This window comes from Podarcis raffonei, chromosome 15, assembly GCF_027172205.1.
Source record: "Podarcis raffonei isolate rPodRaf1 chromosome 15, rPodRaf1.pri, whole genome shotgun sequence".
In the NCBI taxonomy this organism is placed as follows: domain Eukaryota; kingdom Metazoa; phylum Chordata; class Lepidosauria; order Squamata; family Lacertidae; genus Podarcis; species Podarcis raffonei.
The window spans coordinates 3640822-3667963 of record NC_070616.1 but is presented as its reverse complement, the minus strand read 5'-3'; the positions used below and the strand labels follow the sequence as shown (position 1 = coordinate 3667963).

Below are 27142 nucleotides of genomic sequence, written 5' to 3'. Positions count from 1 at the left end.
TTTCGCGCCGCGGGGTTTGGAACGCTGAGGCCGCCGAGCGTTCCATCGCGTGGAACGTCCAGGCAGCCAAAGTTCCATCCCGCGGAACGTTCAGGCAGCCGGCGTTCCATCAGTTCGGGGCAGCGGCAACCGATCTTGCAAAGGGTTCAGCCCCGAGGGGGCGGGAGATTTATTTAATTTATTTATTTCGAGGGGACGGACGACACAGGATCCTCCTCCTCCTCCTCCTCGACTTCCCTGCACCCCACATTGACGCTCCTACCGGCTCAGGGGGAGGGAAGGGCCGGCCGCTGCAGAAGGCGGCCCACCGCCCGCCCCTTCCATCACTCTCTCACTATCTCTCCCGCCCGACGACGACGGCGGCGGCAGCTCCACCTCCTCTTTCGCCGCCGCCGCCGCCGCAGCTCGGCCTGCTGTTGACAAACACGGCGTTCGAGGCGGGCGTACCGTTGGCGAGCGCCTCTTCTGTCTCCGGAGCAGATCCCCGGAGCGCCTGGGCGGCCGGCAGCCGGGGAAGGGCTCGCGCGGAGCCGGGGAAGGGATGTGGCAGACGCTGGCCCTCGGAGCTCTCTTCTTCCCGGGGCTTTTCGCAGTCTCCGTCCGCAGCCTGCGCTGGCTGGCGCCGGCATGGAGCCTCAAGGACCGGATCGTTCTCAGCGGCAGGTACCGGCTGGCACCGAGGCGGGGGAGAGAGGAAGGGAGTCCGACGGGAAGCCAGAGGTGCGGGGAGGGGGGAGAGGCGGAGGAAAAGGGAAGGCATTCCACCCGGATCCTCTTATGCAACCGGATGGAGTTGAATGAAAAGCCGGCGCAAAGTTCTTGCAGGCGCGGGAAGCCGGGTCGGATCCGGCGTAAGCCCGACTCAGAGTAGACCCGCCGGCCTCAACAAGCCTCACACTGCGATCTATTAACTTCCATGTGTGTAGCCCTCGGATTGGATGCTACCCCTAGGCGGCAGGTCTTTGTCCCTTTCTCCCTCTCCCTCCCCAGGATGGAGGGATCTAGCTCTCCGTGGCCGGGATCGAGGGAGAGCGAGCAGCTGGCGCGAACTTTCAGAAACCTCTTCTCCATCCAGGCTTGGCTGCCTGTTGCTTTGAAGAGCAAAGCAGGCTGCTTACGAGCCGCACAGGGCTCCTCGGCGGGCGGGCTTTGGGAAAAGGCAAACGGGGTCAGTTCGACCCCTTAACAGTACAGAAGGATCCCATATAGCGCCAGGTTCCTCAGTCCGGATCGGTTGCAAATGCAATTGCTCTAGTTTTGCTTTTTTGCCTGTTTTGGGGGATCCAGAGGGGCTTGCGCGGGGGGGGGGGAGGGAAGAGGACCCCTTAAGGTTCATGGGAGGAAGGGAAGTCTCTCCCTGCCTCCCTAAGAACAGCAACACTGGTTTAAGGGCAGGGCAAAGGCTTTCAACAGGAGTTTAAGGGCAGGGCAGCGATAAGGCAGGGACATTCCTGTCCAGATGAAAGAGAAGATTGCGAGGCAGGCAAGAGACTTATCTATCCTTAGGGAGCCATAAGGAATGGCTCCTGTTGCTTAGCAACAGAGCATCTGCTTTGCATGTGGAAGGTCTCAAGTTCAACCCCCAGCATCTCTGGGTAGGGCTGCCTGAAACTCTGGAGAGCTGCTGCCAGTCAGTGCAGTCAATACTGAGCTTGCATGCAGAAGGCTGCAGGTTCAATCACCAATAGCATCTCCTGTCAGGGCTGGGAAAGGCTCCCTGCTGAAATCCCAGGGAGCTGCTGCAGGTCAGTGCATGCAGTAGGGCCCCCTGAAACTCTATAGAGAGGGGCTGCCAGTCAGTGTAGGCAATACTGAGTCAAATTTACGGATGGTTTTGCTCTGTATGTTGAGCGAGTGAATCTCTTCATGGCACTGTTTTCTTCTTTAAAAAAAAATATTATTCATATAATGATATAATTGCAATTAAGGAACCAGAGGAGGAGGATCCGTGTTTGTACAAATTCAGCCATTGGAGTCATAGGAAAGATGGCAGGAAGTTTTAGCTATGGGACGCTCAGCATGTTATGCGGGGGAAATTGGGAACAGCTCCGTCTGGTGAAAAGTTGGGATGGAAATGTCTTCAAGGAACAGGACAAGAGAAGCAAGATCGTTCTGAAGCCAGATCCCCAAAGAATGGCTTGTGCTTATTGGTAGGACAGACATTTAATGGATTTGGGACCCCACTGGTCATCTAGTCCAACCCTCTTCAATGCAGGAATTTCAACTAAAGCATGGTCTCTGTTTAGGGAGTCCGTTCCACTGTCAAACAGCTCCTGCTATCAGAAAATTCTTCCTAATGTTTAGTCGGAATTTCCTTTCTTGAAACTTGAAGCCATTGGTTTGAGTCCCACCTAGAACAGGAGAAAACAGGCTTGTTCCATCTCACAGCCCTTGAGATATCTGAAGATGGCTATCATCTCTCCTCTCGGTCTCCTCTTTTCCAGGCTAAACAGACCCACCTCATCAGGCTTGGTCTCCACACCCCATGATAACCTTTGTCTCCCTCCTCTGCACACATTCCAGCTTGTCAATATCCTTCTTAAATTGGGGTGCCCAGAACAGGGCACAGTCTTCCAGGTGTGGTCTGACCAAGGCAGAATAGAGGAGTACCATTCCTTCCCTTCCGGGTGACGCTGTGGGTTAAACCACAGAGTCTAGGACTTGCCGATCAGAAGGTCGGCGGTTCGAATCCCCGCAACTCCTGTTGCTCGGTCCCAGCTCCTGCCAACCTAGCAGTTCAAAAGCATGTCAAAGTGCAAGTAGATAAATAGGTACCGCTCCAGCGGGAAGGTAAACGGCGTTTCCGTGCGCTGCTCTGGTTCGCCAGAAGCGGCTTAGTCATGCTGGCCACATGACCCGGAAGTTGTACTCCGGCTCCCTCGGCCAATAAAGCGAGATGAGCGCCGCAACCCCAGAGTCGGGCACGACTGGACCTAATGGTCAGGGGTCCCTTTACCTTTATTCCTTCCCTTCATCTGGACACTAGACTTCTGTTGATGCAGCCAAGAATAGCGTTTGCTTTTTTTGCTGCAGCATCACACAATGGATCATGTCCAGCTTGTGATCCACTAAGACCCCTTAGATCCTTTTCACATGTCCTACTGGCAAGCCAGGTGTCCCCCACCTTATATTTGTGCAGCTGCTTCTTCCTGCCTAAGTGTCCCTTATTGAAATCCATGTTAGTTTCGGCCCAGTTCTCCTGTCTGCAGAGGTAATCTGGAATCCCAATTCTGTCTTCTGCTACCCTTCCCAGCTTGGTGTCATCTGCAAATTGGATTCCACTCTCTCTCCACCCTCCTAGTTGGGGACAAAAGGAGAATCTCTTGCGAAATGGGTTTGGGTGTTTATTTTGCTGCAGAGGAGGCTACGAGTTCACAGGAACAGTGCCATGACGCTCACTATTACACAAGAACACAGTCTTCCGCGCAGTCAGGCTGTTGGTTTCACCCTCCTCCGTATTACTGACACTCGCTGCTGCTGGCTCTCCAGGATTCCCTGGCAGGGAGCATTACCCAACCCTGACTGGAGAAGCCGAGGGTTGGATCCAGGACCTTCTGCATGCCAAGCAGATGCTCTGCCACTATGGACAAGTTACAGGGAAGCAGGCAGAGGGCCATTCTCGGTGGTGACGCCCGTCCTGTGGAACACCCTCCCACCAGATGTCAAAGAGAACAACAACTACCAGGCTTTTATAAGGCACCTGAAGGCAGCCCTGTTTAGGGAAGTTTTTAATGTTTGATGCATTGCTGTATTTTAATATTTTGTTGGAAGCCGCCCAGAGTGGCTGGGGAAGCCCAGCCAGATGGGCGGGGTATAAATAATAAATTATTATTATTATTATTATGGACACAGCACTTTGGCGAAGTCTCTGCCCCAATGCTCCAATTTCCCCTTGGGAGGTTGTGGCCTCTCCTTCCTTGGAGGTTTTTAAGCAGAGGTTGGATGGCCGCCATAACAACAACAACTATTATTATTATTATTATTATTATTATTATTATTATTATTAATACCCTGCCCATCGGGCTGGGTTTCCCCAGCCACTCTGGGCAGCTTGCAACAAAATATTAAAAATACAATAAAACATCAAACATTAAAAACTTCCCTAAAACTGCTTTAGCTGAGATTCTTGCATTGCAGGGGCTTGGAATGTGTGACTTGATTCTATCTAGCTCAGTATTCTCCATGCTAGATGTGGGGTGCCCTCCAGGCCCCGCTGCCTGGCTCTGGGAAGTCTACCTAGGCCACACACCCTATTTTTTACCTGGCTATCAGGTGTCTTTGACCACGCCTACCGCCTGGAGAGAGAGCAAAGGTGTGTGTAATATTTATATGCATTGCTCCGCCCACTTTTGCTTCTGGCTCCGCCCACCAGCGGAACATGGCCCCCGGAAGCTTGCTCAGAAGGGAATGCGGCCCTCGAGGCTGAAAAGCCTTCCCCGCCCCTGGACACAAGCTATTATCCTGGCTGAATCAGCCCTCTTGGATCGTTGGAGACCATTCAGTGAATTTCAACGTGGCGGGATTTGAACGCAGGCCTTGCATGCTTGACCCCAACACACTAAGCACAGCATCACGCTAGCCTCTTACTGGGGTGTGGAATGGTTACCCCCCCCCCACACACACTGGAGGAATTCAGAATTAGAGGCGGTTGCAACTGACTGGTCAGTCTTGATGGCTGTTGCCTCACTTAGAAGTGCATCGTTCCTCATCTCTGAAAAGAAAACCCTTTGAAGATTCAGCTCAGGACTGGTCTGGGAGGGGAGAATTCCTGTGTATTCATCACAAACCTCCCACCCAACTGTTGAAAGCAGAGCTTCCCAAACTGAATCATAGGCTGCATGCTTGAGATGCACAATGCTCTTTAAACATCAAAAGACTTTCGACATTGAACTTCAGGGCACACTTGACCCCTACATCCATTTAACAGACTGTGTCCAAGATCATAAGCTCCTCTCCCCAAAAGGAACACACCAACCTCTCTATGTTGTCCCAGGATGCTAATTTGGGAGTGCTTCTGGATTGGGAGACGGGAGTCCTGGAGCAGGGATTCGTGCAGGGGTGCAACGGGCAGCCTCATCCTAGGGCAGGCAATTCCCTGACGTTTGGAGTGAGAGAGAACCAGTCGCAGCAGGTTCAGAGGTGTGGCCGAACTTGCGGAAGAGAAGAACAGGGACTCGGCGTTGTGTTTTAAAGTAGATTTCCCAACTGCACAAATGCCCCATCACACACCCGATGATAATTTTCAAAACAGTCATTACAGACAAAAGCATACTTTGCTCCTTGCTTAACATCCTGTATCAGTGGCAGCTTCTCCTTACGGATCAGTGGTTTTTTTGTGTCTGACTGCACACTAAAAAATAAATCCCAGGGTATCACCCAGAGATGCGCCAGGCAGCCTCCTATGCAAAATAGCAGTTTGGCCCTGCGGGAGCCTTAAATGACAATTTGTTTCTGATCTGGGAATGCACTTCTTGATTTTGAGCGAGGGGAGCCTGGAGCAGCAACCCTGTCAGAGTTGCAGCAGGGAACCTCCTCAGAAGACCCAGGCGGTTCTTGTGTTTCTACATCAAGAGCAGGTTGACCAATCCATTCACACCAGACAGAGAGAGATTTGGTTGCGGTACCTGGCAAGAAGCTGAATTAAGACGACACGTTTATCTCTTCCTCTTGCATAACAACATGAGAACAGGATGGATCGGTGTGGGGAAAGTAGGTAGAGAAAAGCATCCTTGCCTCTCGTAACATTCGAACCCGTGGCCAGCCAATGGAGCTGAAGGTCGGGAGATTCAGGGCAGATAAAAGAAAGCCATGGTGGCAATCTTCTTCCTCCACAGCCAGGTGCAGTCTACCTCTGGATACCAGTTGCTGGGAATCGCAAACTCTGATTGCTGTGGTTCTCAAATCCTGCTTGGTTGCTTTGCTTGGGGACATTGTGTTGGCCACTGTCAGAACAGGATACTTGGCAGCCAGCCTCCCTTTGCCTTCTTCTCCCCCCCCCCCCCATTTTTTAAAATTCATTTTATAACACAACTAAGACAGCATCTTAAAAAGCAGAGACATCACCTTGCCAACAAAGGTCCGTATAGTTAAAGCCATGGTTTTCCCAGTGGTGATGTATGGAAGTGAGAGCTGGACCATAAAGAAGGCTGATCACCGATGAATCGATGCTTTTGAATTATGGTGCTGGAGGAGACTCTTGAGAGTCCCATGGACTGCAAGAAGATCAAACCTATCCATTCTGAAGGAAATCAGCCCTGATCCTGCAGGGCCCTGGTCTCATGAGGCAGAGCGTTCCACCAGGCCGGAGCCAGAGTTGAAAAGGCCCTGGCTCTGGTTGAAGCCAATCTAACTTAGGGCCCGGGACCATTAGGGTGTTGCTATTTATGGACCTGGGACGTGGGTGGCGCTGTGGGTAAAAGCCTCAGCGCCTAGGGCTTGCCGATCGAAAGGTCAGCGGTTCGAATCCCCGCAGCGGGGTGCGCTCCCGTTGCTCAGTCCCAGCGCCTGCCAACCTAGCAGTTCGAAAGCACCCCCGGGTGCAAGTAGATAAATAGGGACCGCTTTCTAGCGGGAAGGCAAACGGCGTTTCCGTGTGCGGCTCTGGCTCGCCAGAGCAGCGATGTCACGCTGGCCACGTGACCCAGAAGTGTCTCCGGACAGTGCTGGCCCCCGGCCTCTTGAGTGAGATGGGCGCACAACCCCAGAGTCTGGCAAGACTGGCCCGTATGGGCAGGGGTACCTTTACCTTTACCTTTATTTATGGACCTAGTAAAAGCCCCCCACCATTCAAAATAGTTGGCCATTGTATCTCTTCTCCTCTCGGCTCACGAGTCTCCCAGCAGGACCGAGATGCAAACTGATGACTCAACGGAAGGCCAAGCTCAACCAACGACAGACCCTGCCATGAGAAAGGGAAACCACTGTTTATTGATTCAAGGGTGTTTACTTTGTCTCTTGGGACGTGGTGACCTTGCCAATTTCAGTTTGAACCTCTTTGTGGCGAGATTGAGCGTTTCCCCCGCCCCACCCCAAAGTTCAAATGATAAGCTGCCAATCAGGAAGTCGCAGAATCCTGGAATTGTAGAGTTGGGTCGCAAATACATCTCTGTGTCCACTTTCTGCACCCTCATTTTAGGCACCCCCTAAGTTCTAGGATCCTGCGGATCTAGCTCTGGGGAACCTACAGCCAGCCCTCCAGATGTTGACTCCAATTTCCATCAGCCCCTCCTGGCCAAGTCCATGGTCAGGGGAATGATGGGAGCTGGAGTCCGGCTACAGTGTACAGTGGTACCTCGGGTTAAGTACTTAATTTGTTCCGGAGGTCCGTTCTTAACCTGAAATTGTTCTTAACCTGAGGTACCACTTTAGCTAATGGGGCCTCCCGCTGCTGCCGCGCCGCCGGAGCACGATTTCTGTTCTCATCCTGAAGCAAAGTTCTTAACCCGAGGTAAGCGTCTGTAAACCAAGGTACCACTGTACAAACATTTCCCTCGTTGACCATTGTTTTCTCCCTAGGCTGGTGTCGTCTGTCCAGGCCATGATGGCCACTCTTTCCGGGATCATTGTCATCTTCAGCTGCGAGGACGTCGTGCACGACAGGTAATTAAAGAGAGGCTTGTAAACTGAAGCCAGGTGTGCAGATTTTCATCTGCGCTTATCAGAGGACTTTCACCTGCGAGAGATAAGGATGCTTGGACTGCAGGCCTCTTCCTCCTGAACAAGTCCCAGAGAGGCATGCTTCCGGATAAAGGTGTGTGGTCTTGAGATCAAGCAGCGCTTGCTGCAGGGTTTGACGTATTTCACAGAATCATACCATAGATGGGATCCCAGGGATCATCTAGTCCAACCCGCATCCAGATTGGAATTAGGGTGTGTTGGTGATGGGGAGAGGGCCCTAGTTTAGTGGTAGAGAGAATCTGCTCTGCATGCAGAAGGACCCAGGTTCAACCTCCATTGCCACGTAGGACAGGTTGAGACTGCCTGCCTGAAATCCTGGGCAGCTGCTGCCAGCCAGTGCAGACAATACTAAGTCCGATGGACCCCGTGGTTTGACTCCTGCTGAGACCCGGATCCAGACCTGGAGTGCAGGTTCTCTGACTCAGATGCCCCTGAGTTGCAGGAAGTGCTTGGAGGCTGGCACTGCTCCTCATAGGAAGCTGTCCATCTAGATCAATACTACCTACACTGGCTGGTAGCAGCTCTCCGGGGTTTCAGGCAGGGGTTCAGTGTAGATAACTGCCCTGGACTGGCTGCACGCAGAGGAATGATGGGAGGAACCAGCTATGGGAACCACTAAGGGAAGAAGGCTCAGAGCCTGGAGGTTGGTGGTGTGACAGTGATGAGTGATCAGAGGGAGAAGACTAGGAAAAGGAAGGGTTGGAAGCTGAAGAGGTAATAGACCTTAGTGATTTACAGCTGCCTCGCTCCAGACAACAACAGCCACAGCATCTCACACAGCCGGTTGTCAGTGATGATGGGAGTTGGAGTCCAACATGAGGGTCACAGATCTGCCCCTCCAAACCTTCACTCTGTTCTCCCCCACCCACCCAAATTAACATATCTCCACTGGCTCATATTGTCTCCATACTTCCTTTCATTATCTCCTCCCTTCTTGGAAAAATCCATTGCAAACTTCTGGGAGCAGAGACCTGCACTCAGTTGCTCAACTTTAAATGCCATGCGCACCGTGTGCACCCATGGCACTCTGCCACTTTAAAATAAAAAATAAAAATCACGAGGACTAGGAATGCTTCTCTTTTGCCGGAGAGACTGCTGGATATGAATTAGTTTCTAAAGGGGTTGCGTATTGTGTTGGCTGAACTCATCCCGAGTTGTGCAAAGCTCTGTCCTAGAAAAATAGGGGGAAATGTCACCACTTTTGCAACAGGCAATTTTGACAAGGCAGGCGTTGCATCATTAACTGCAAGGAAAGCTTTGCAGAACGAATTGTATCAAGGCACCAAAACAAAAAAGCACCTCTCTCCGCCCTTGAAGGCCTGAAGCTGCAGATTCCACCGTTTAAAATAAAAAACAGCTTCGTGGAGGAAGGTGAGCCCTTTTAGTGGATATTAACCAGGATGCCACACAGTGCTTCCTTGTGTGGAGGCAGTCTGAATGCAAGAACAATGCCCCCCCACCCCCAAGACAGCACCTGCCTGCAGCCTTGCAATCTTAGACACGACACAAGAGGAAAAAGGGATGGGGAGGGAAGAGGAGTGAAAATAACACGCAAACCAATTCTTAAAATGCAGCGGTAGTTCTTACAACAGCCAGCTGGAATGGGAACATTGGTGGGGCGGGGGGAGCTTTTGCCAAATGTTGAATCTAAAATTTCAACCCATGGTATCTGACTGAGTCCTACTCAGAGTAGACCCATTGAGAACAAGGAACCCGGGTTCTCGGTGTCCCTTAACTTCAGTGGGTCTGCTGCACACAGGACTAGCATTGGCACAACCTGAAGTTTAAACCTATTATTATTATTCTTGGGACGCATGTTTCAAATTGGAAACGAGGCATGCGAAATTAGGGATTTCCAGGTCCTTGGCCTTCGGTCCGTGATGCCCTCAAATGCCCACCCTTAACCCACCCCTCTATGCTCTTCCTTCTCCTCCCCAAACAGGCACTGGATTGCGCGGGAGTACATGTGGGTTGTGGTCTCCTACATGGCCTACGACATCTACGTCATGTACCTCTGTCACTGGCACAAGGGCGAGGAGAAAGGGGAGGCGCACCCGAAGTATTCTCTGGCCAGCGTCAACAGCTTCCTGCAGAGAGAAAGGCTTATGGTCACACACCACCTTTTCATCCTCGTCGTCCTCACGCCAGTGGCTACGGTGAGAGCACTTCCGTTTTCTCAAGGAGTTTGGCGCGTTCTGGGTGTTAATAATAATAATTTATTATTTATACCCCGCCCATCTGGCTGGGTTTCCCCAGCCACTCTGGGCAGCTTCCAACAAAACGCTAAAATACAACAATCTATTAAACATTAAAAGCTTCCCTAAACAGGGCTGCCTTCAGATGTCTTCTAAAAGTCTGGTAGTCGTTGTTCTCTTTGACATCTGGTGGGAGGGTGTTCCACAGGGCGGGTGCCACCACCGAGAAGGCCCTCTGCCTGGTTCCCTGTAACTTGGCTTCTCGCAGGTAGGGAACCGCCAGAAGGCCCTCAGAGCTGGACCTCAGTGTCCGGACTGAACGATGGGGGTGGAGACGCTCCTTCAGGTATACTGGACCGAGGCCGTTTAGGGCTTTAAAGGTCAGCACCAACACTTTGAATTGTGCTCGGAAACATACCTGTGGGCGCTCTGCCATGCTTGCTGGGAGATGCCAACCTGCGCAGGCACAAGCGTGGAAACTTCCTGGAAAGTGTCTGTAATCACCATGATTAACTAGCAGCCTTGTATCTATGATACAAAACTGAAAGGTTTGGCCGGCCATCTTGATTCAAAATGGCGACCAGTGGTATCCAAAGGCAGCCGAAAGCCTGTTCCTTGATCTTGGGCCCACTTGCAAAATTTGGATAAAATCAGTGCCGTTTTGAAAGTCCAGCCTGCCATCTCGATTCGCAATGGTGCCCGATTATTTTTTAAATTTCTGTATCACTTTTTGTATTTTAAAGAAAAATCTCAGAGCGGTTTAAAAAAAGTAAAGGACACCTGACAGTTAAGATCAGTCGCAAACGACTCTGAGGTTGCGGCGCTCATCTCGGTTTACTGGCTGAGGGAGCCGATGCTTGTCCACAGACAGTTTTTCCGGGTCATGTGGCCAGCACAGCACATTAAATCAATAAAACATAAATAATACTATCTGAAGAAAGTCAAATACAGTGGTACTTCTGGTTACAAACTGAATCCCTTCCAGAGGTCCGTTTGTAACCAGAAACCGTTCTTATCCTGAGGCGCGCTTTCGCTAATGGCGCTTCCTGCTGCGCATGCATGCCTCCAGCGCATGATTCCCACTTGCATCCCAGGGCAAAGTTCACAACCAGGAGCAGCTACTTCCGGGTTAGCAGAGTTCGAAACCCAAGGCGTGCGTAACCAGAAACGTTCATAAACAGAGGTACCACTGTGTAGAGTATACAGTCAAAGCAACATAAAAGAAAACTAAAATATCTTAAAGATTTCAAAATAAAACATTACAAAGGAGGTCAACTATAGAATACAGTGGTACCTCAGGTTAAGTACTTAATTCGTTCCGGAGGTCCGTTCTTAACCTGAAACTGTTCTTAACCTGAAGGACCACTTTAGCTAATGGGGCCTCCTGCTGCTGCCGCACCGCCGGAGCACGATTTCTGTTCTCATCCTGAAGCAAAGTTCTTAATTTGAGGTACTATTTCTGGGTTAGCGGAGTCTGTAACCTGAAGCATCTGTAACCCGACGTACCACTGTACATATTTAACATAGTAGGCCAGGTGGAAAGAGCCTTGCAGGGAGCGGCCTTCACCCCTCACAGCCGGGGGATGTTCCTCTGGCCTCATGAGGAGCCTCTACTTGGATTATATCCAAGCATAGAAGGGCTCCTTGATTCAGGAACCATCGTGCAAAATTCTGTTTGAAACAGCATCCCAGGACTGGCAAAAGCCTCTTCCTTGATTTCAGGAAGTGTGATGCAAAATATGGCTGTGATATCTTCAGAGCTGTCCATGCAGGCCCCGGAAGGCTGCCTGGAAGGGAATTTGGCCCTCAGACTGAAAAGCATTCCCTACTTCTCCTCACCAACACCAGAAAGAGCTGCTGGGTTGCAAGCCGCTTGCACACACAGACACACAAATCCCTAAAATTCTCTCCCCTGCTTTCGTCCACAGCACTTCAGAGGTGAGCTGGGAGACTTCTTCGTCGGCTGCATCTACACGGCTGAGCTGAGCACCCCATTTGTATCGTTGGGCAAGATCCTGTTGCAGGTAAAACCGCAACCCCAGGCTTTCTCAGACACTCGGGGTCCGATACCCGTTTCTTCTACTCCCTGGTTAAAAGCAGAGATGTGCTTTGCTCTGAGGCTCAGGGCAGTTGTGTTTCTGATGGCAAAAGACACAATTTTCTGCCATCGCAATCACCTGCCTTCATTTCTCTACAAGTCACTGATTATTTTTTTAAATGAAAAACAAAAGCAGTGCAATCATGCAGAGAAGCAACAGGCCCCCCCCCCCCAGAGAGAGATGCTAAATGCACTGTACCAGTGACTCTGAAACATATTGCAAATGGAGAACTGAGTTGTCCTACACAAATGAGGAGGATGTTGCTGGAAATATGGTGTGTGGTTTTATAATTTGTTGGAAGCCACCCAGAGTGGCTGGGGCGACCCAGTCAGATGAGGATTATTAATACAGTGGTACCTCGGGTTAAGAACTTAATTTGTTCTGGAGGTTAAGAACTTAATTTGTTCTGGAGGTCCGTTCTTAACCTGAAAATGTTCTTAACCTGAAGCACCACTTTAGCTAATGGGGCCTCTCGCTGCCGCTGCACCGCCGGAGCACGATTTCTGTTCTCATCCTGAAGCAAAGTTCTTAACCTATTTCTGGGTTAGCAGAGTCTGTAACCTGAAGCGTCTGTAACCTGAAGCATCTGTAACCCAAGGTACCACTATAATAATTTCCACAGCTCTAGGGTATTCTGTTTGTTGCTGTTGTTTAAATACAGTGGTACCTTGGGTTAAGTACTTATTCGTTCCAGAGGTCTGTTCTTAACCTGAAACTGTTCTTAAACTGAGGTACCGCTTTAGCTAATGGGGCCTCCCGCTGCTGGAGCACGATATCTGTTCTCATCCTGAAGCAAAGTTCTTAACCTGAGGTAATATTTCTGGGTTAGCGGAGTCTGTAACCTGAGGTACCACTGTAATAGTTTCCACAGCTCTAGGGTTTTCTGGTTGTTGTTGTCGTTTAGATAGCTTTATATAACTGTTTTCACCTCCCGCTTTCTCTTCCCCAGCTGAAAATGCAGGATTCGGCCTTGCACAAAGTCAACGGCGTCCTCATCCTGGTGACCTTCTTCCTCTGCCGCATTGTCCTCTTCCCCTTCATGTACTGGGCCTACGGCCGCCAGGCCGGCCTCCCCATCTACAAAGTGCCTTTCCACATCCCCCTCCACTGCAACGTGGCCAACGCCCTGCTCATCGCCCCTCAGCTCTACTGGTTCGCCCTCATCTGCCGCAAGGCCCTGTGGCTGTACAGAGCCCCGCCGGCCCCGGACCGAGCCCGATAATGGCGGCCTGAGACCTGCTCCCTGTCGGCTGGGTCCTGCCTGCCCCGACTTTCTGCGCCAGCCTCTGGGGAGAGACCTCTCAGTCGGGACGCCGTGGGCTTTGCCCAGGAGTGACAGGCGACGCGACCTCTGCAGGTGGCCCCTGGGTGAAATCCGGTTGCCATACGGTGCCAGCAAGGCCGGGTTGCTTTTTGTTTTGTTCTGTTCTGAGGAGTCCACTGCCAGAAGATTGCTGCTGGATCCGGCCGCCCAGCACCCTGTTCTCACATTCGCACCCCCAAAGTGCTCAAAATGGGCTGGGACTCCTGGAAGCTGCTTCCAGTTTGCAGGATGGGGGCAGCGTGCCAGGATCCGGTCCCTTGCCAGCACTGGCCTCTCTTGGGACAAAAGGGTGGGGAGAAAGGGGGCACTGGGTATGCCGGCTGTAGGTTTCTCGGTGGCTTCGGTGAAATCGAGGGTTTATTGCTTCTCAAGTCATGCTCTGAATAGGAGCAAGAAAATGACCCCCCCCTTAATCCGGCTGAAGTGAAGAAGGCCGGGGGGGGGCAGATAACCCAGAGTACATTTTCCGCAGGGGAGGACTGTGAACTGTTTCGCCCCAGGACTCGAATCGTGGGCTTGGGACCGAAGTGCCGGTTTGGCAAAATCAAGCTGTCTTTTCACCCACTCCCTGAGCTGTAAAAATGAGGAGGGTATGGATTCTATGCTGGGGAAGAAAATGGGGCATTGGGCAGCCTGGTCATCATATTTTTTTTTGGGGGGGGGAATGACCAGGCAGTGGGAGGTTGGTGCAGGGATCGCCCCCTCTCGTGACCTGGTCTCGGGGCCAAATCAAATGTGTTGGTGTTTCTTTGTCCTGCCTGTATTTTTGTCGAGACCCTGCAGGGGTCGGCCTAAAATCTCTGCACCAGCAGTGCCAGCGCCACACAGGGGTAAAGCTTCCCCACGCAATTCGCACCCGGCTCCACGTTGACGGTGGCCCTCTGTTTGGAACACAAGAAGTCTGCCGCAGGTGGAGCTTGGGTCCAACCCAGGGGTAGTTCGGCTGGTAGAGCATGAGACTCTTTAATCTCAGAGTCGGGAGTTCAAGCCCCGCCCCACCTTGGGCAAAAGAAATCCTGCATTGCACGGGGTTCGACTAGATGACCCTTGTTGTCCCTTCCAGCTCTACAATTCTATGAAAAGCCATGGCCTGACAGATGGGGCTGAACTACAACTCCCATCATTCCCCTGGCCATTGACCACGCTGGCTTCTGGGAGTTGGAGTCCATCAGTATTTGGTTCTCCCATCCCTGGTGCAATCCATTTTCCTACAGGGGTGTTTCTCCCCCCCCCCCCATCACTTCTTGCGCCCATTTTCTTTCTGGTCAAGCTGGGGGGGGTGGCTATAGACCCTGGCACAGCTTGGCCAAGAAGTAGCTGGTCTTTTTTCTACCTCCTTGCTTATGTCTGATCTTTCCGGAATGCCTTTGCAAGTACCATGTTGGAGCAGCCTTCAGATTGATGCGGCTGCAACTTCTCCTTAAGCCAGTGTGGTGTAGTGGTTAAGAGCAGTGGACTTGTAATCTGGGGAACCGGGTTCGCTTCCCAGCTCTTCCACATGCAGCTGCTGGGTGACCTTGGGCCAGTCACACTTCTCTGAAGTCTCTCAGCCCCACTCACCTCACAGAGTGTTTGTTGTGGGGGAGGAAGGGAAAAGGAGAATGTTAGCCGCTTTGAGACTCCTTCGGGTAGTGATAAAGTGGGATATCAAATCCAAACTCCTCCTCCTCCTCCTCTTCTTCTTCTTCTTCTTAACAAACCGGCGTCTCCTCTGAGGTTGTGGTGCTCTCCAGAGGTCCCCAAACTTCAGAAGCGCCTTTCACTTCACCAGAAGTGGCTTTTTACTGCCAACAGGGTTGGGACACCACAGCCAGCCTGCCTAGCAGCCAGCGATAAGCTTCATCCTCCACAACTGTGCCTCATCCCCTTTTAAAGACAACCAATATGGCCGCCCTCACGACAACTTAGGGGAGTGAATTCTGTAGCGGTGCTGGGCAAAGTTCTTTCCGCTCAGTTTTCCAGCTCTCAACTTCGTTAGACGTCCCCACTGGATTCTAGTACAGTGGTTTACCTCAGTTGTCGAACGTAATCCATTCCGGAAGACCGTTCGACTTCCGAAATGTTTGACAACCGAGGCGCAAAGGGCGGTCTGCAATATCAATGGAGAAAATTGAGGTGGGGGGAGACTCCCTGGAAGCCATTCGATTTCCAAAAAGCATTTGAAAACTGAAACAATTCTGGGTTTTCGGCAAAAACCGCAACGTTCGACTTCTAGACGCTCGAAAACCGAGGTACCACTGTATTTGGGAGGTTTTCTTCCTCATATCTACTGTTCTCCACACTGTGCATTGTGGAGAACAGAAGATGGGGAGGTTATCTTCTCCTCTACCTCATATAACCCTCCTTTTTTACTTCCTAAACTAAACCCTCATCCCCAAATGCTGTCGCTTTTCCTCGCTGTGGAGTCACTCAGAAACTTCAAATCTCTTCCCACAGTCCTTTTCAGGGATGATGGGAACTATTGTCTGACGACAGCCCCCATATGGCCCTCCCAGGCCAGAATCTCTGACCATGCCTATATGTCCCAGACTGTCCTTTATTAATATTATTTTCCTTGAGACCAATAAGGTGCCTTGTGTACAACAGGACGGGGAACAGCCCTCAAATGTCTCTGAAATTGCACAAATCCTAGGAGATATTTTCCTTTCCCCTCAGCCAACTCGCTGGTTTACAATATCTGCTCCAACATGCCTAAGTGTCATTTTTATTTGAAAGGAAGATCATATGCCAGGGATATGAGAGAGGTTGAGAGAACAGCAAACTCCATCCCTGTTCTACGATATTTAAATGCTGTCTTTTGACTTCCAAACGATGCTATGAGACGTGGTCAGACGTGCCAAACATCTTAAGAATGCCTTTTGAAGTCGCCTGGTGGAATCGGCAGCAGGGAGGCCGACAGAAGCATGTTTCCCTCCCTGGGAACCTTCAACGTTATATTGCAAAACCAGAAAGGAACGTACTGTAAATAAGTATTCACTGTGTCCCTCATAACCAGAGGATTCTACGGGTTTTGGGTTCTCCAAAAGATCACAAACAAGTGCCTAGGAGCCGCCCAAAACATGATAACCACTTTCAGCGTTTACACACTACTCTCTGGGGGACAGCGTCAAGCAACCCTTGAGGAAAAGTCTCCTGTCACTGTGACACAACCCTGCCAAAATGGGTGAGAAAGGAAAAAAGAGAGACTCCATATTAAATGGTTTTGTCACTGGATTCACTGTTTTCTCCTGCAAGACTACAGGCCTGGTATATATATATATATTTGAAAGCAGACAAATAAAAGATAACCTGTTGAGAAATTTGAATTGTTGACTTGTTCAGTGCTTGAAATATGCCAGGCACATTTTTTGACCAAGTGAAGATACCTAGGGGCCAGGATGGTGCCTGATGTCTCCACAACCTGGAGATACGTGCCTGGGGTTCACTGGATCTTGACCATGGGTAGGTAAACTAAGGCCTACCTTTTGAACCATGAAGCTCTGCTGGTTAAGGATTTAGTAAAACACTAAAATCAAGTGTAACGGACAACTGATTAAAAACCTAAAAGCAGAGCTAGGGAGGTGAAAGACAAGCCTTAAAAATCCAGCCCAACTGAAAGAGTGCAAATACAAGGAACCCTTCAAATTAAGTGCCCATGTGCATTTTAGATTGGCATTTTCTTTTTGACCACTTTTTGTGGCAATGCTTTGGTTCAGCGCTCCCTCAACTTTTGCCAAGATTGCCTGGACAACTCATCCAGTGAAACCCTTTGTGCTTCTTGCAGAAGCTTTAGCCGTTAAATGATGTGGTGCAGAGGGGAATATTGGGTGCCTAACCATTTTAGGATAATCACTGTTTTGCTATTACAGGAGAGACCACCAACAGGTGACTGCGTTCTGCCGGAAGGTTTCTCCTCCAAGCCCCAGAAATAGTAGCTCATGCCACAAAAACTCTCAGCAGGGTTTGCAGTGAGTTACAGAACAGATAAATTAATGGGCCCAAGTCCATTAATTTCAGCGGGTTTGCTCTGCACATGGTTAATGTTGCATATTAGCCAGAGATTTTAAAACTTTTAGCTCTTTCAGTGTTAAGTCTATAAAATCACCTTGAGACCTATGTAAAAGGCGATTGATAAATGAATTGGTAACGACAAGCTGCATCCAACATTCGTCCTACTCTAAGTAAACCCACTGAAATTAAAGGATGTGACTAGCTTAAGTGCTTCAGTTTCAGGAGTCTGAGTTGAATTTAGTAGGAGATACACTCCAATAACCACAAAATAACAACAAACAGGGATTGCAAAAATGCTTATATCCCATCTCGACCATGGAGGTCATCTGAAGGAGTGTTGTGGATCATCCCCCAAGTCAGCGAGTCTCATTTGAAAACGGCAGCTTTCAGTGACATGGGCCCAGTCCTGTGGAACTCTCTGCCACTGGAGACTCACCAGGTACCTTCTCTGCCAACTTTTAAGCACCTGCTGGAAAAAAAATTCAATTCCACCCGGACTATGGAGGTAATTAAGAGTGCATCCTTCCACAATGCTTTGCTGGTGCTCGTTTTAAAGTTTTTTTGTGCTTTTACAATACACGTTTTCCTTGCTGTAAACCACTTGGATATGTATATTTATGTATATGGCAGCATACAACTATTCCCACAAATAAATACTGATTAGCCGGTTGCGAAAACCATCAAAGTGATAAAAAGGTTTATTATAGAGGTTCCAAATCTCCCACCCTGCTCCTTTGGGGAGAGATGCCTGCAGAACGAACCAGGCTCCTGAGGTTCAGAAGGCACCTTCAACTTCGTACGGACCGCGCAACCTGCTTCCCAGTTCTCGAACCGCGGCCGGCTTCACAGCTTCCGGAGCTTCTGTAGGAGCATCGTTCGCAGCTCCTTGTTGGTGACGTTCTCCGCGATGGACTCCAGGAAGTGCCTCTCGTTGGCCTTCCTCAGGGCGCTGCCGAGAGCCTCGTCGGCGTCGTAGAGCATCTCGTACTGCGAGAGGATCTCCAGGGAGAGGAGGAGGAGGGGCTCGCCCGTGCCGTCGTCCGGCAGCATGGCGGCCACGTGGAGGGCGTGGCAGAAGATCTGGACGTAGACGAAGGACAGCTCTCGCGTCACGTTACTCTTCTCCTGGGCCGGCTGCCACTGATTCCGGGCAATGCCCTTGACCGAACCCAGCAGATCGGACACGGCCAGGCAGTACAGCCGGGCCACGTGCCTCCACGCCTCCGCCGGCAGCCAGGTGGAGCCGCTGGCGCCGCAGAGGAACTGGAAGGCCCTCAGGAGAAGAACCGAGAACTGGAGATGGTAGGCAAACGGGCGGAAGTTCAGCAAGGGCAGGAACTGGACGTACTCCAGTGAATACGGCACGTACAGCACTTCTTGATCTAGAAGGCTCTGAACCACGCCAACCAACCTCCGCCACTCGCTGTGGCTGCACCAAGGGAAGACCTGGACAAGGGCCACCAGGAAGCCTTTGCTGAAGAGGTTGACCTCCTCGGGGTTGTCCACGTTGACTGTGAGGAGCGCCAGCATTTCCTCCCGCAAGGTGGCAGAGACACAGCAGCACTCCATCCAGGCCAGCAGGCCGCTGCCCGCGCCGTAATTCGGGAGCGGGCAGGATGTCCACTCTCCCTCCGGGAGCTTGCAGACCTCAAAGAGCGTGGCCGGGACCTCGTTCTTGAAGTGCTCCCCGTAGATGCTCTTCAGGCGGAGGCCGACGGTCCAGTCCAAGGCCGCCACCTTCTTGTGCAACCAAGCCACCGACTGCGCCCACAGCTCGGGCGACAGGGAGTCCTTCTGCGCCAAGAGGGCGTCGCAGAGCTGAGCTAGGTTGGCGGCCACCAAGTCCTTGGCTTCCAAGGAGAGGCAGTGCTGGTCTTGCGGCTCGTGCCAGTACTGAGCAAAGCCGTCGAGGAGCTTGCAGAGGCAGAAGAGGAGAGGGAAAGGGTGGCAGCTGTGGAGCCAGCTGGCCTCCTCGGCGGGCAGCGGCACTTTGAGGACTTTGTTGAGGATGTGCAGGCACAGCTCGACGCAAGGGGAGCCCGCCTTCAGGAAAGGGAGGATGAGGGCCTGCGTCACCTCTGCCGGAGAGAGGAGAGGCCTTGCTGCGCTCGGCTGCAAGAGATAAGCCAAGAACTCCAGGAACTGCTCCTTCTCCTTGGGCGACGAGAGGCGGTCCCAGACGGCTTCTTTCAGGCACCCCAGCAGCAGGCTCACGGGCGCTTCCTCCGAGTCCAGAGTCTCCCGGAAGCTCAGAGCCGGGAAGGAACAGAGGATCTCCGCCAAGAACTGGTGCGTCCCCAGATTGGCCACGGCTAAGTTGCTCATTTTCTTGATGGTGGCCTCCGGGTTGAGGACGACCAGCCGGGACACGGAAGCCACGGCCTTCTTGAAGCCTTCTCCGGAGGCGCTCTGGATGATCTGGTTGAAGGCCACGTTGAGGTCCTCCTGGAACCCCTCTGAGAAAGCCGGAGACACCTTAGAGAGGCCCCGCCTGCCCCAAGCAGCCAAAACGCCCGAAATCACTTTGTTCTTATCGGGCAAGGGGAGGTCCATGTAGCACTCCAGCAGGACCCTCGCCACCGTGGCTTGCTGCTCCTGCTTCCCGGAGGGGTCGGCAGACGCCAACGTCTCCAGCAATTTCGAGACCAGTTCTGGTTCCCGGAACAGGTCTTTGTTCCGAATGAGGCAAGCGACCCAGTCGTCTGTGAACGCCCAGCTTTTCTCCGAAGCAAAAAGGGAGCACATCTCTTGGTGCCTGTCCATCTTCTTCTCAATGACCACCATGGCCACCGACGGCAGGAGGTCGCCACTGGCGCTCTTGCCCCACAGCTCAGAGCTCACTTTCTTCAAGAAGCCTGTGATGAGGTCACTGAGCGCCGACATCTCCTGCGCCGCATCTCTGTTGTGGTCTTCCTGCTTGGAGTAGCCCGCCAACGTCTTTTTGAGAGAAGCCAGGGACTCCAGGAGCCGGTAGCTCTCGTAGCAGATCTGCTGGGGGTCGTTGAGCAGCTCCTGCAGAGCGGGGGACCACTCCTCCAGCAAGGCCCGGAGGAAGCCCACATCGACGGGCAGCACTTCGCCCGGTGGCCTCACGGCGTTCAGCAAGCTGATGCTCCTCTCCGCCTCTTTCACCTGCTCACTCAGTTCCTGCTTGCTGTAGCGACCATCGCAGTCGCTGCTCCAGAGTGTTACCACGGAGGAGATCTTCTCCAAATAAGCCTGGACCGGCAGCGAGTCCGCCTCGCGCTGCGCCGCGAGCGACACGGACAGCACATCTGCCAGGTTGGCGAGAGCGTGGCATTTCATCCTGGCTGGGTTGATGTTCTCCTTGATGAGCTTCAATCCTTCGGTCAAGACCGGGAGGACGCCAGCGGCCACGGAGGAACCTAGCAAAGAAGGGGCGTCGCTCTTGAATCTCTTTGGGGGCTGCCCCACCTCGTCAGGCTCCGAGAGATACTGGTGGGTTACCGAGCGGAAGAGGAGCATCAGCCTGTCCTCCTGTCCCTCCTGATGCTTCAGAATTTCCCACCAGACGTCCAAGAAGAACGAGACATCGGCCGGGGAAGTCTCGTCGGCCACGTACCCCACAAAGGTCTCCAGCTCCTTCCGGCAGACGTGTTCTGGCAACACCAGCAGCAGCTGGGCGAACAGCTGCGGGGTTTTGATAGCCTTGAAGAGCTCAAAGAGGACAGTGTGGTTGATCTCCGGGATCATGTTGCTGGCCGAGAAGAAGACATCTTCCTTCCACCTCTGGTTGGCGGAGACAGAGGGCGACGAGAGGAGGATCTTGGACCAGAGGACCACGGCGGCTTTCCGCTTCCAGGCGCCGGGCTCGGGCGGGTACGACGAATGGGACGTGCAGATCTCTTCCAGGGCGTCGATGATGGGCTTCCCCACTTGGGGCCAGTCGGACTTGGCCAACTCCGACAGCGGTTTGGGGTGGCAGATGCTGGAAGCCAGCAGGAACCCCCCGTGCAACACACTCAGTTCTCCGCAGATGGTCACCGGCCCTGTTTGAGCAAAGACAGGCATACTGAGAAGGCAAAGACCTGCATTTATCCATCCAGCCCTATACGGCCCACTCTGACTGGCAGCAGCACTCTTCGCTCCTGGGCAGAGACACATTGGAAGCTGCCTTATATAGGGTCACACCACTGGGTCCAACTAGCTCAGTACTGCCCACACTGATTGGCAGCCGCTCTCCAGGGCTACAGGGAGAGGCGAATTCCCAACCCTATCTGGAGTTGCTGGAGAATGAATCTGGGACCTTCTATATGCCAGAAAGACGCCCTGCTGCTGAGCCCGAGACCTTCCTACCTACTCCATGGTCCTTTGAGCTGGAAGCGTGTAGGTTTGAACCCAAGACCCTTCTGTGAGAAACAGTGTTAGTCTACAGGACCCCACATGTACCCTCTCGACCGTCTTGATGTGCGGAAATGGCAGTAGTAAAAGTGCCACATAATAGTCGTTCTGCACTTGTATGAAATAGATTTTTCAGGGTGGCAGCATCCAGACTTTGGAACTCTCTCCCTCTTGATGTTAGACAGGAGCCTTAGCTGCATTCTTTTCGCCACCTGCCAAAAACTATTTCCATTTAGGCGAGTGTTCCAGGAGGGACATACATTTGAATCCATTTTAGCTTAACAGCCAGTTTTAATTATATTTTCAATTTTTAAAGAAGCACTTTTTTTTATTTCTACCTATCATTTTAATGTATATTTTTAATGTGGGGTGAGGTTATCTTTGGTAAACGCCTTAAGAGATTTTGCTTACAGTTTTTTCCAATACAATTAAGAAAACAGATAACGCCATTGAGCACGCTTGCTGCAGAGTGTGGTGGAATTTTATTTTATTTTAAAAGGAACTAAAGGGGGAAAGTAGCATCTGAGCTCAGGCAGAGTGCCTTCTGAAAGGCAACAGGGCTGTTTTGTCTGCTTTAGAGAAGAAGAAAACTTATGAATGTTTCTGAACACGTGCAAAGTTCTTCTCCCCTCTGGGGGGCACCATCGTTTCTTCAGGAAAGCAGATAGACAAGGAAAGAAGGATGGTAACAGTAATTCTCTTAATAACCACCATCAACTACTTTGTCATCATCTAGCTGACAATCACAACAACCCTGCCGGCAAGGCGAAGTCGGTCTTATAATCAGCCAATATTCCAGGGATGGAGTGACTGAGCGAGAGAGACACCTGGCTTTGCTTAAGCCTGCAGGCATCCCCAAACTTGGCCCTCCAGCTGCGTTGGGACTACAACTCCCATCATCCCTAGCTAACAGGACCAGTGGTCAGGGATGATGGGAATTGTAGTCCCAAAACAGCTGGAGGGCTGAGTTTGACCATGCCTGGAAGGCCACTAAGTGGGCTCAGGGTTCAAACCAGAACCTTCCCTATTCATTTTGATTAATTTCATAAAACTGCTTGATTTTGTGTGTGTGTGTGTGTATACATACATACATATACACACATATACGTGTGTGGTGTGTGTGTGTGTATATACACACACCCACACACCTCAAAACAGTTCACACACAAAAAAAGAACAATAACATTGTACGATTAAAAGCAGCTATTTAAAATATCCAGAAGAGAGTTAAAGTAAACGATAAGCTTAAAGCAAACGTCCACTGACTACACTTCTGGGTGGGCTTCCTTAAAATGTTTCCCCCCCCCAGGCTCTGAAAAGAGGACAGTAGGAGGGGAGTTCAAAAGTGTGCGTGTTGCCCTCGCTGAAAGACTGATTTATTACAAAAAAAAAAATCTTTCCAGTAGCACCTTAAAGACCAACTAAGTTAGTTCTTGGTATGAGCTTTCGTGTGCATGCACACTTCTTCAGATACACTGAAGTGTGCATGCACACGAAAGCTCATACCAAGAACTTAGTTGGTCTTTAAGGTGCTACTGGAAAGAATTTTTTTTTTAGTTTTGACTATGGCAGACCAACACGGCTACCTTTCTGTAACCTGATTTATTACAAATGCGCTCCTTGGCAGGAAAGGCCGCTTAAGAAAACCCAAGTCCTACTCAGTGCAGAACCTCCTGAAACGAACAACCGCGACCAACTGGGCTCCGTTCATTCCAAAGGGGTCTACTCCGAGTAGCTGGAAGCGAGAGAGGAAGGCCAGCAGCCGCCCAACTACCTAGCTCCATGGCTTCGGGGCTGCCTCCTAGCCCGGCTCCGGCAGGCGAGGGGAAGGCGGCATGGCCGAGAGCGGGGCTCCTCCGCCGCCTGCCCGCGCCGGGATCCTCGACGGCGGCAGCGGCTCGGGCGACGGCGCCCTCCGGGGCTCCGCAGTTGGAGACGGCGGCGGCGCCGTCCATTGTGCGCTCAGGGCGCACGGCACAAAGCTTTGGAGAGGGGCGCACGGGCAGGCTCGCCAATTTGCGCCACGCCGCCGCCGCCGCCGCTGCAGCAACAATACTGTAGCCGCTTTCCAACCGCGCGGGCGCGCTGGATCCCGGCTCCTCCTCCCGGATCTCTCGGTCCCCGGGCGGATCCCTTTTGCAGCCAGCGAGACGGGGCTGCGCAAGCAGAAGCGCCGTCGGAACAGCTACCTCTGCAGGCTCCTGCGCAACACTGCACGGCGCGCGGGTCGCCGAGCCGTCCTGCTGCCCGCCTACACCGGCTGGTAAAAAAAAGCCCCTGGATGGAGGGGGTTTTTTTTGGGGGGGGCTCTTTCTCTTCCTCCTTCCTTACTAGGAGTAGCAAGCGCCGGGGCTCCCCGATTGCAAAGCGAGAAAGGCGCCGGGGTTTGGAAATATTGGGGCAGGAGACATTCTCCTCCAGCTCTCGACGTTTCGCACCTGCCATCTTTTAAATCGCCTCCTGGGGATAGCTTGAGGGAGGCGTCTCTGGGCATGTGCAGAGTGCTTTCTTGCATTTCTGTCTGCATGGTGGCACTGCAGAAGCGTTTGCAAGCCAATAAAGCGCATACGGGTTATAAAACGCCCCGCTGTATTTTGGGGTGAGTGGAGATTTAATCCCAGGCTGCTCCGGTCCCGATCCGAAACTCTAAAGGAGTGCATAGCTGTCAACTTTTCCCCTTCTTTAAGGGAAATTCCCTTATTCCGAATAGGATTCCTCGCAAGAAAAGGGAAAAGTTGGCAGCTATGAAAGGAGTGGGGAGTCTCCGGATGCTGGTAGACTACAACGCCCATTATCCCTCGCTACTGGCCATTTTAGCTGGGGTTCATGGGAGCTGTAGTGGCACAGCTGGAAGGCCACAGGGTTCCCCCTCCCGTTGTTCGCCTCGTGTAGTCTAGGACCATCGGCCATGCTGGTTGGCCCGACACCATCCAGACAAGCGTATCTCTCTGTAGACTACCAATTTCTTTGAGGCATTGCAAAAAAAAAGGCTCAACAGCTTTTCTGCCCAGATTTTCACTTTTTGAAATATGGCAACACTAGAATTACAGCTCTGGGAATCTGAAGCGAGGGGGCCTTTTACCGCTCTGGAACTCAGCCACCTTACAGGGGTGCTGTGTCAGAAGATAATTATAGGCGATGCATTTTTAAATCCATGAAAGGTCCTCCTGCAATTCATCACTGCTCTGTAATATTGCTCTGAGCAAAACATACACTGTTATTGTCATTGTATTATTAGAACAACTTCATTGCAGTCTTAAACTGTCTTTAATATTGTGTTTTAATTACTGTAACCCTGGGCCATTAGAGTGAAGGGCAGGCTTATTATTATTATTATTATTATTATTATTATTATTATTAATATTCCATAGAATGTATATCCCACTTGGTTGTAGAAATCCTCAAAGCAGTTTACCAAAAGAATAAGATTATAAGTAAAAACAATTAAAGCATTCAAAACATTTCGCAACAAACTGAACACGCATCAGCATTCCAAATATCTGGCTAGGCTTGTCTAAACAAAAATGTTTTTAGCAAGCGCCGGAAAGAGTATGGTGAAAACGCCCGCCTTGTATCAATAGGCAGGGAGTTCCAAAGTGTAAGTGCTGCCACACTAACAGCTTGAGTTCTTACAAATGGCCGTTATGTGGCACCCGTCACAGGGCCAGTTCTGCAGATTGAAACAGCCAAGAGGGCATATACGGTCATACCTCGCGTTGAATACGCTTCGAGTTGAGCGCGTTCGAGTTGCGCTCTGCGGCAACCCGGAAGTAATGGAGCGCTTTACTTCCGGGTTTCGCCGCTAGCGCATGCGCAGACGCTCAAAAATGATGTCACGCGCATGCGCAGAAGCGGCGAAAAGCGACGTGCGCGCAGACGTGCAATCGCTACTTACGTTTGCTTCTGGATGCGAACGGGGCTCTGGAATGGATCCCGTTAGTATCTAAAGGTACCACTGTACAGTGGTACCTCAGGTTACATACGCTTCAGGTTACAGACTCCGCTAACCCAGAAATAGTGCTTCAGGTTAAGAACTTTGCTTCAGGATGAGAACAGAAATCGTGCTCTGGCGGCGCGGTGGCAGCAGGAGGCCCCATTAGCTAAAGTGGTGCTTCAGGTTAAGAACAGTTTCAGGTTAAGTACGGGCCTCTGGAACGAATTAAGTACTTAACCCGAGGTACCGCTGTATGGGGTAAGGCGATGCTCACCTTAATACTAATTAATAATAATAACAATAATAATAAGAAGAACAGTAACAACATCAACAATAATAGGCTCCTTTTCCTGCCCTCTGTTTGGAACACAGGGACAGCCCTTTCAAGCATGACTCGCACCTGATCTCGAGAAAGGCCCTGTGCACAGGTCAGAAGGAAGGCGCGCTCATGACAACATGTCACAGGCTGAGCTTGAGAAAGCCACTGGCCTGGTCTCGCAAGTGAAAGGGTCCGTCTCCGTCATGGATCTGCTGCACAAGAGGGCCGCCCCCTGCCTGGCCAGCCACGACCTAAAATCCAAAGCGACAAGGGAGGCAGGAAGCGACCACCGAGACCTTTCGGAGGAGGAAGCCGCTGAGGAGGTCCACATCACCAGGGTGGAGGAGCTGGAGAAGAAGGACAGCCGATGACTGCGGAGAGGGCTGCGGGGGACCCGGCTTCCAGGTCGCTTCAGTCATCTTCCGCTCCGACGATCTCTGGCGGTTAAGGCAATAAAAGGCCCCTTGAGAAGCTCTCCAGCGTCACCTTGCAGTATTTTGTCGTTTCAAATTGGGAGCGGTGCACTGGGCTTAGTTTTGTGGTACAGCCCTGCGAGGGTTGGAGGACTGTACCGCCGTGGCAAATGCCTTGCCTGAAAAGGAGCACCAAACCTGCTCCTTAAACCTTTTCCTGACGTGCTTAAGCAGCTTAGGGAGCAGCCTTCTATAGGTCAGACACTTTCTCCATCAAGGCCACTGCTGCCTGCTCTGACTGGCAGCTGCCGCCCATCTTTCAGGCAGCTCTTTCCTCATCACCTGCCGCTAACTAATCCCTTTAACCCGGAGGTGCTGAGGATCGAATTGTGGGAGCTTCTGCATGCAAGACAGGGGCTCTGGCATTTGTTTTCTGGCAACGGTCTGCTAGAATTTCTGGGTGCAGAGAATTTAGTAGAAATGCGGCACTTAAAAACATACATTTTGCAAGATAGAGTGGTACGGTCCCAACAATTTGGGGGAAGGGGGCCTGTCCTTTTAGACAGCAGGAATGCACAGTAGGATAGACTGTCTGTCTGTCTGTCTGTCTGTCTGTCTGTCTGTCTGTCTATCTATCTATCGCTGGCTGAGTCGCACAGAAAAGTTCTCAAAGGGGTGTGTGCATTTGAAACACTGGACAGGACAGTGACATGCAGCGGCGTTTTGCTTTGGCGAATCATCACACTTTTGCAGGCTGCATCCGTAGCAGCCAAGAGGCCTCCCCCCGCTCCATACACACACAAGAAAGGAACAGATTCAAAAGAGGAAG

General features: G+C 51.6%; 2 protein-coding genes across 3 annotated transcripts; one reads left to right on the top strand and one right to left on the bottom strand.

The window, feature by feature from the left end:
- Window positions 1-13447, top strand: TLCD3A (TLC domain containing 3A). Of its 2 annotated transcripts, XM_053367867.1 has the most exons (5): window positions 76-663; window positions 7516-7599; window positions 9620-9833; window positions 11801-11896; window positions 12921-13447. In XM_053367867.1, the coding sequence occupies exons 1-5, from the start codon at window positions 542-544 to the stop codon at window positions 13191-13193; spliced, it is 789 nt and encodes a 262-aa protein (XP_053223842.1). In that variant the 5' UTR covers window positions 76-541; the 3' UTR covers window positions 13194-13447. The 2 variants fall into 2 exon arrangements, with proteins under 2 accessions (XP_053223843.1, XP_053223842.1); XM_053367868.1 differs by lacking the exon at window positions 9620-9833 and having other exon boundaries at window positions 1-663; window positions 12921-13023.
- A 4520-nt stretch (window positions 13448-17967) lies between these two features.
- On the bottom strand, window positions 17968-23680 carry GEMIN4 (gem nuclear organelle associated protein 4). Its single transcript, XM_053367852.1, has 2 exons — window positions 23422-23680; window positions 17968-21295 (listed from the first exon to the last, which is right to left on the bottom strand). Exons 1-2 carry the CDS (start codon window positions 23600-23602, stop codon window positions 18129-18131), a joined length of 3348 nt encoding a protein of 1115 aa, XP_053223827.1. The 5' UTR covers window positions 23603-23680; the 3' UTR covers window positions 17968-18128.
- Window positions 23681-27142: the final 3462 nt, after the last annotated feature.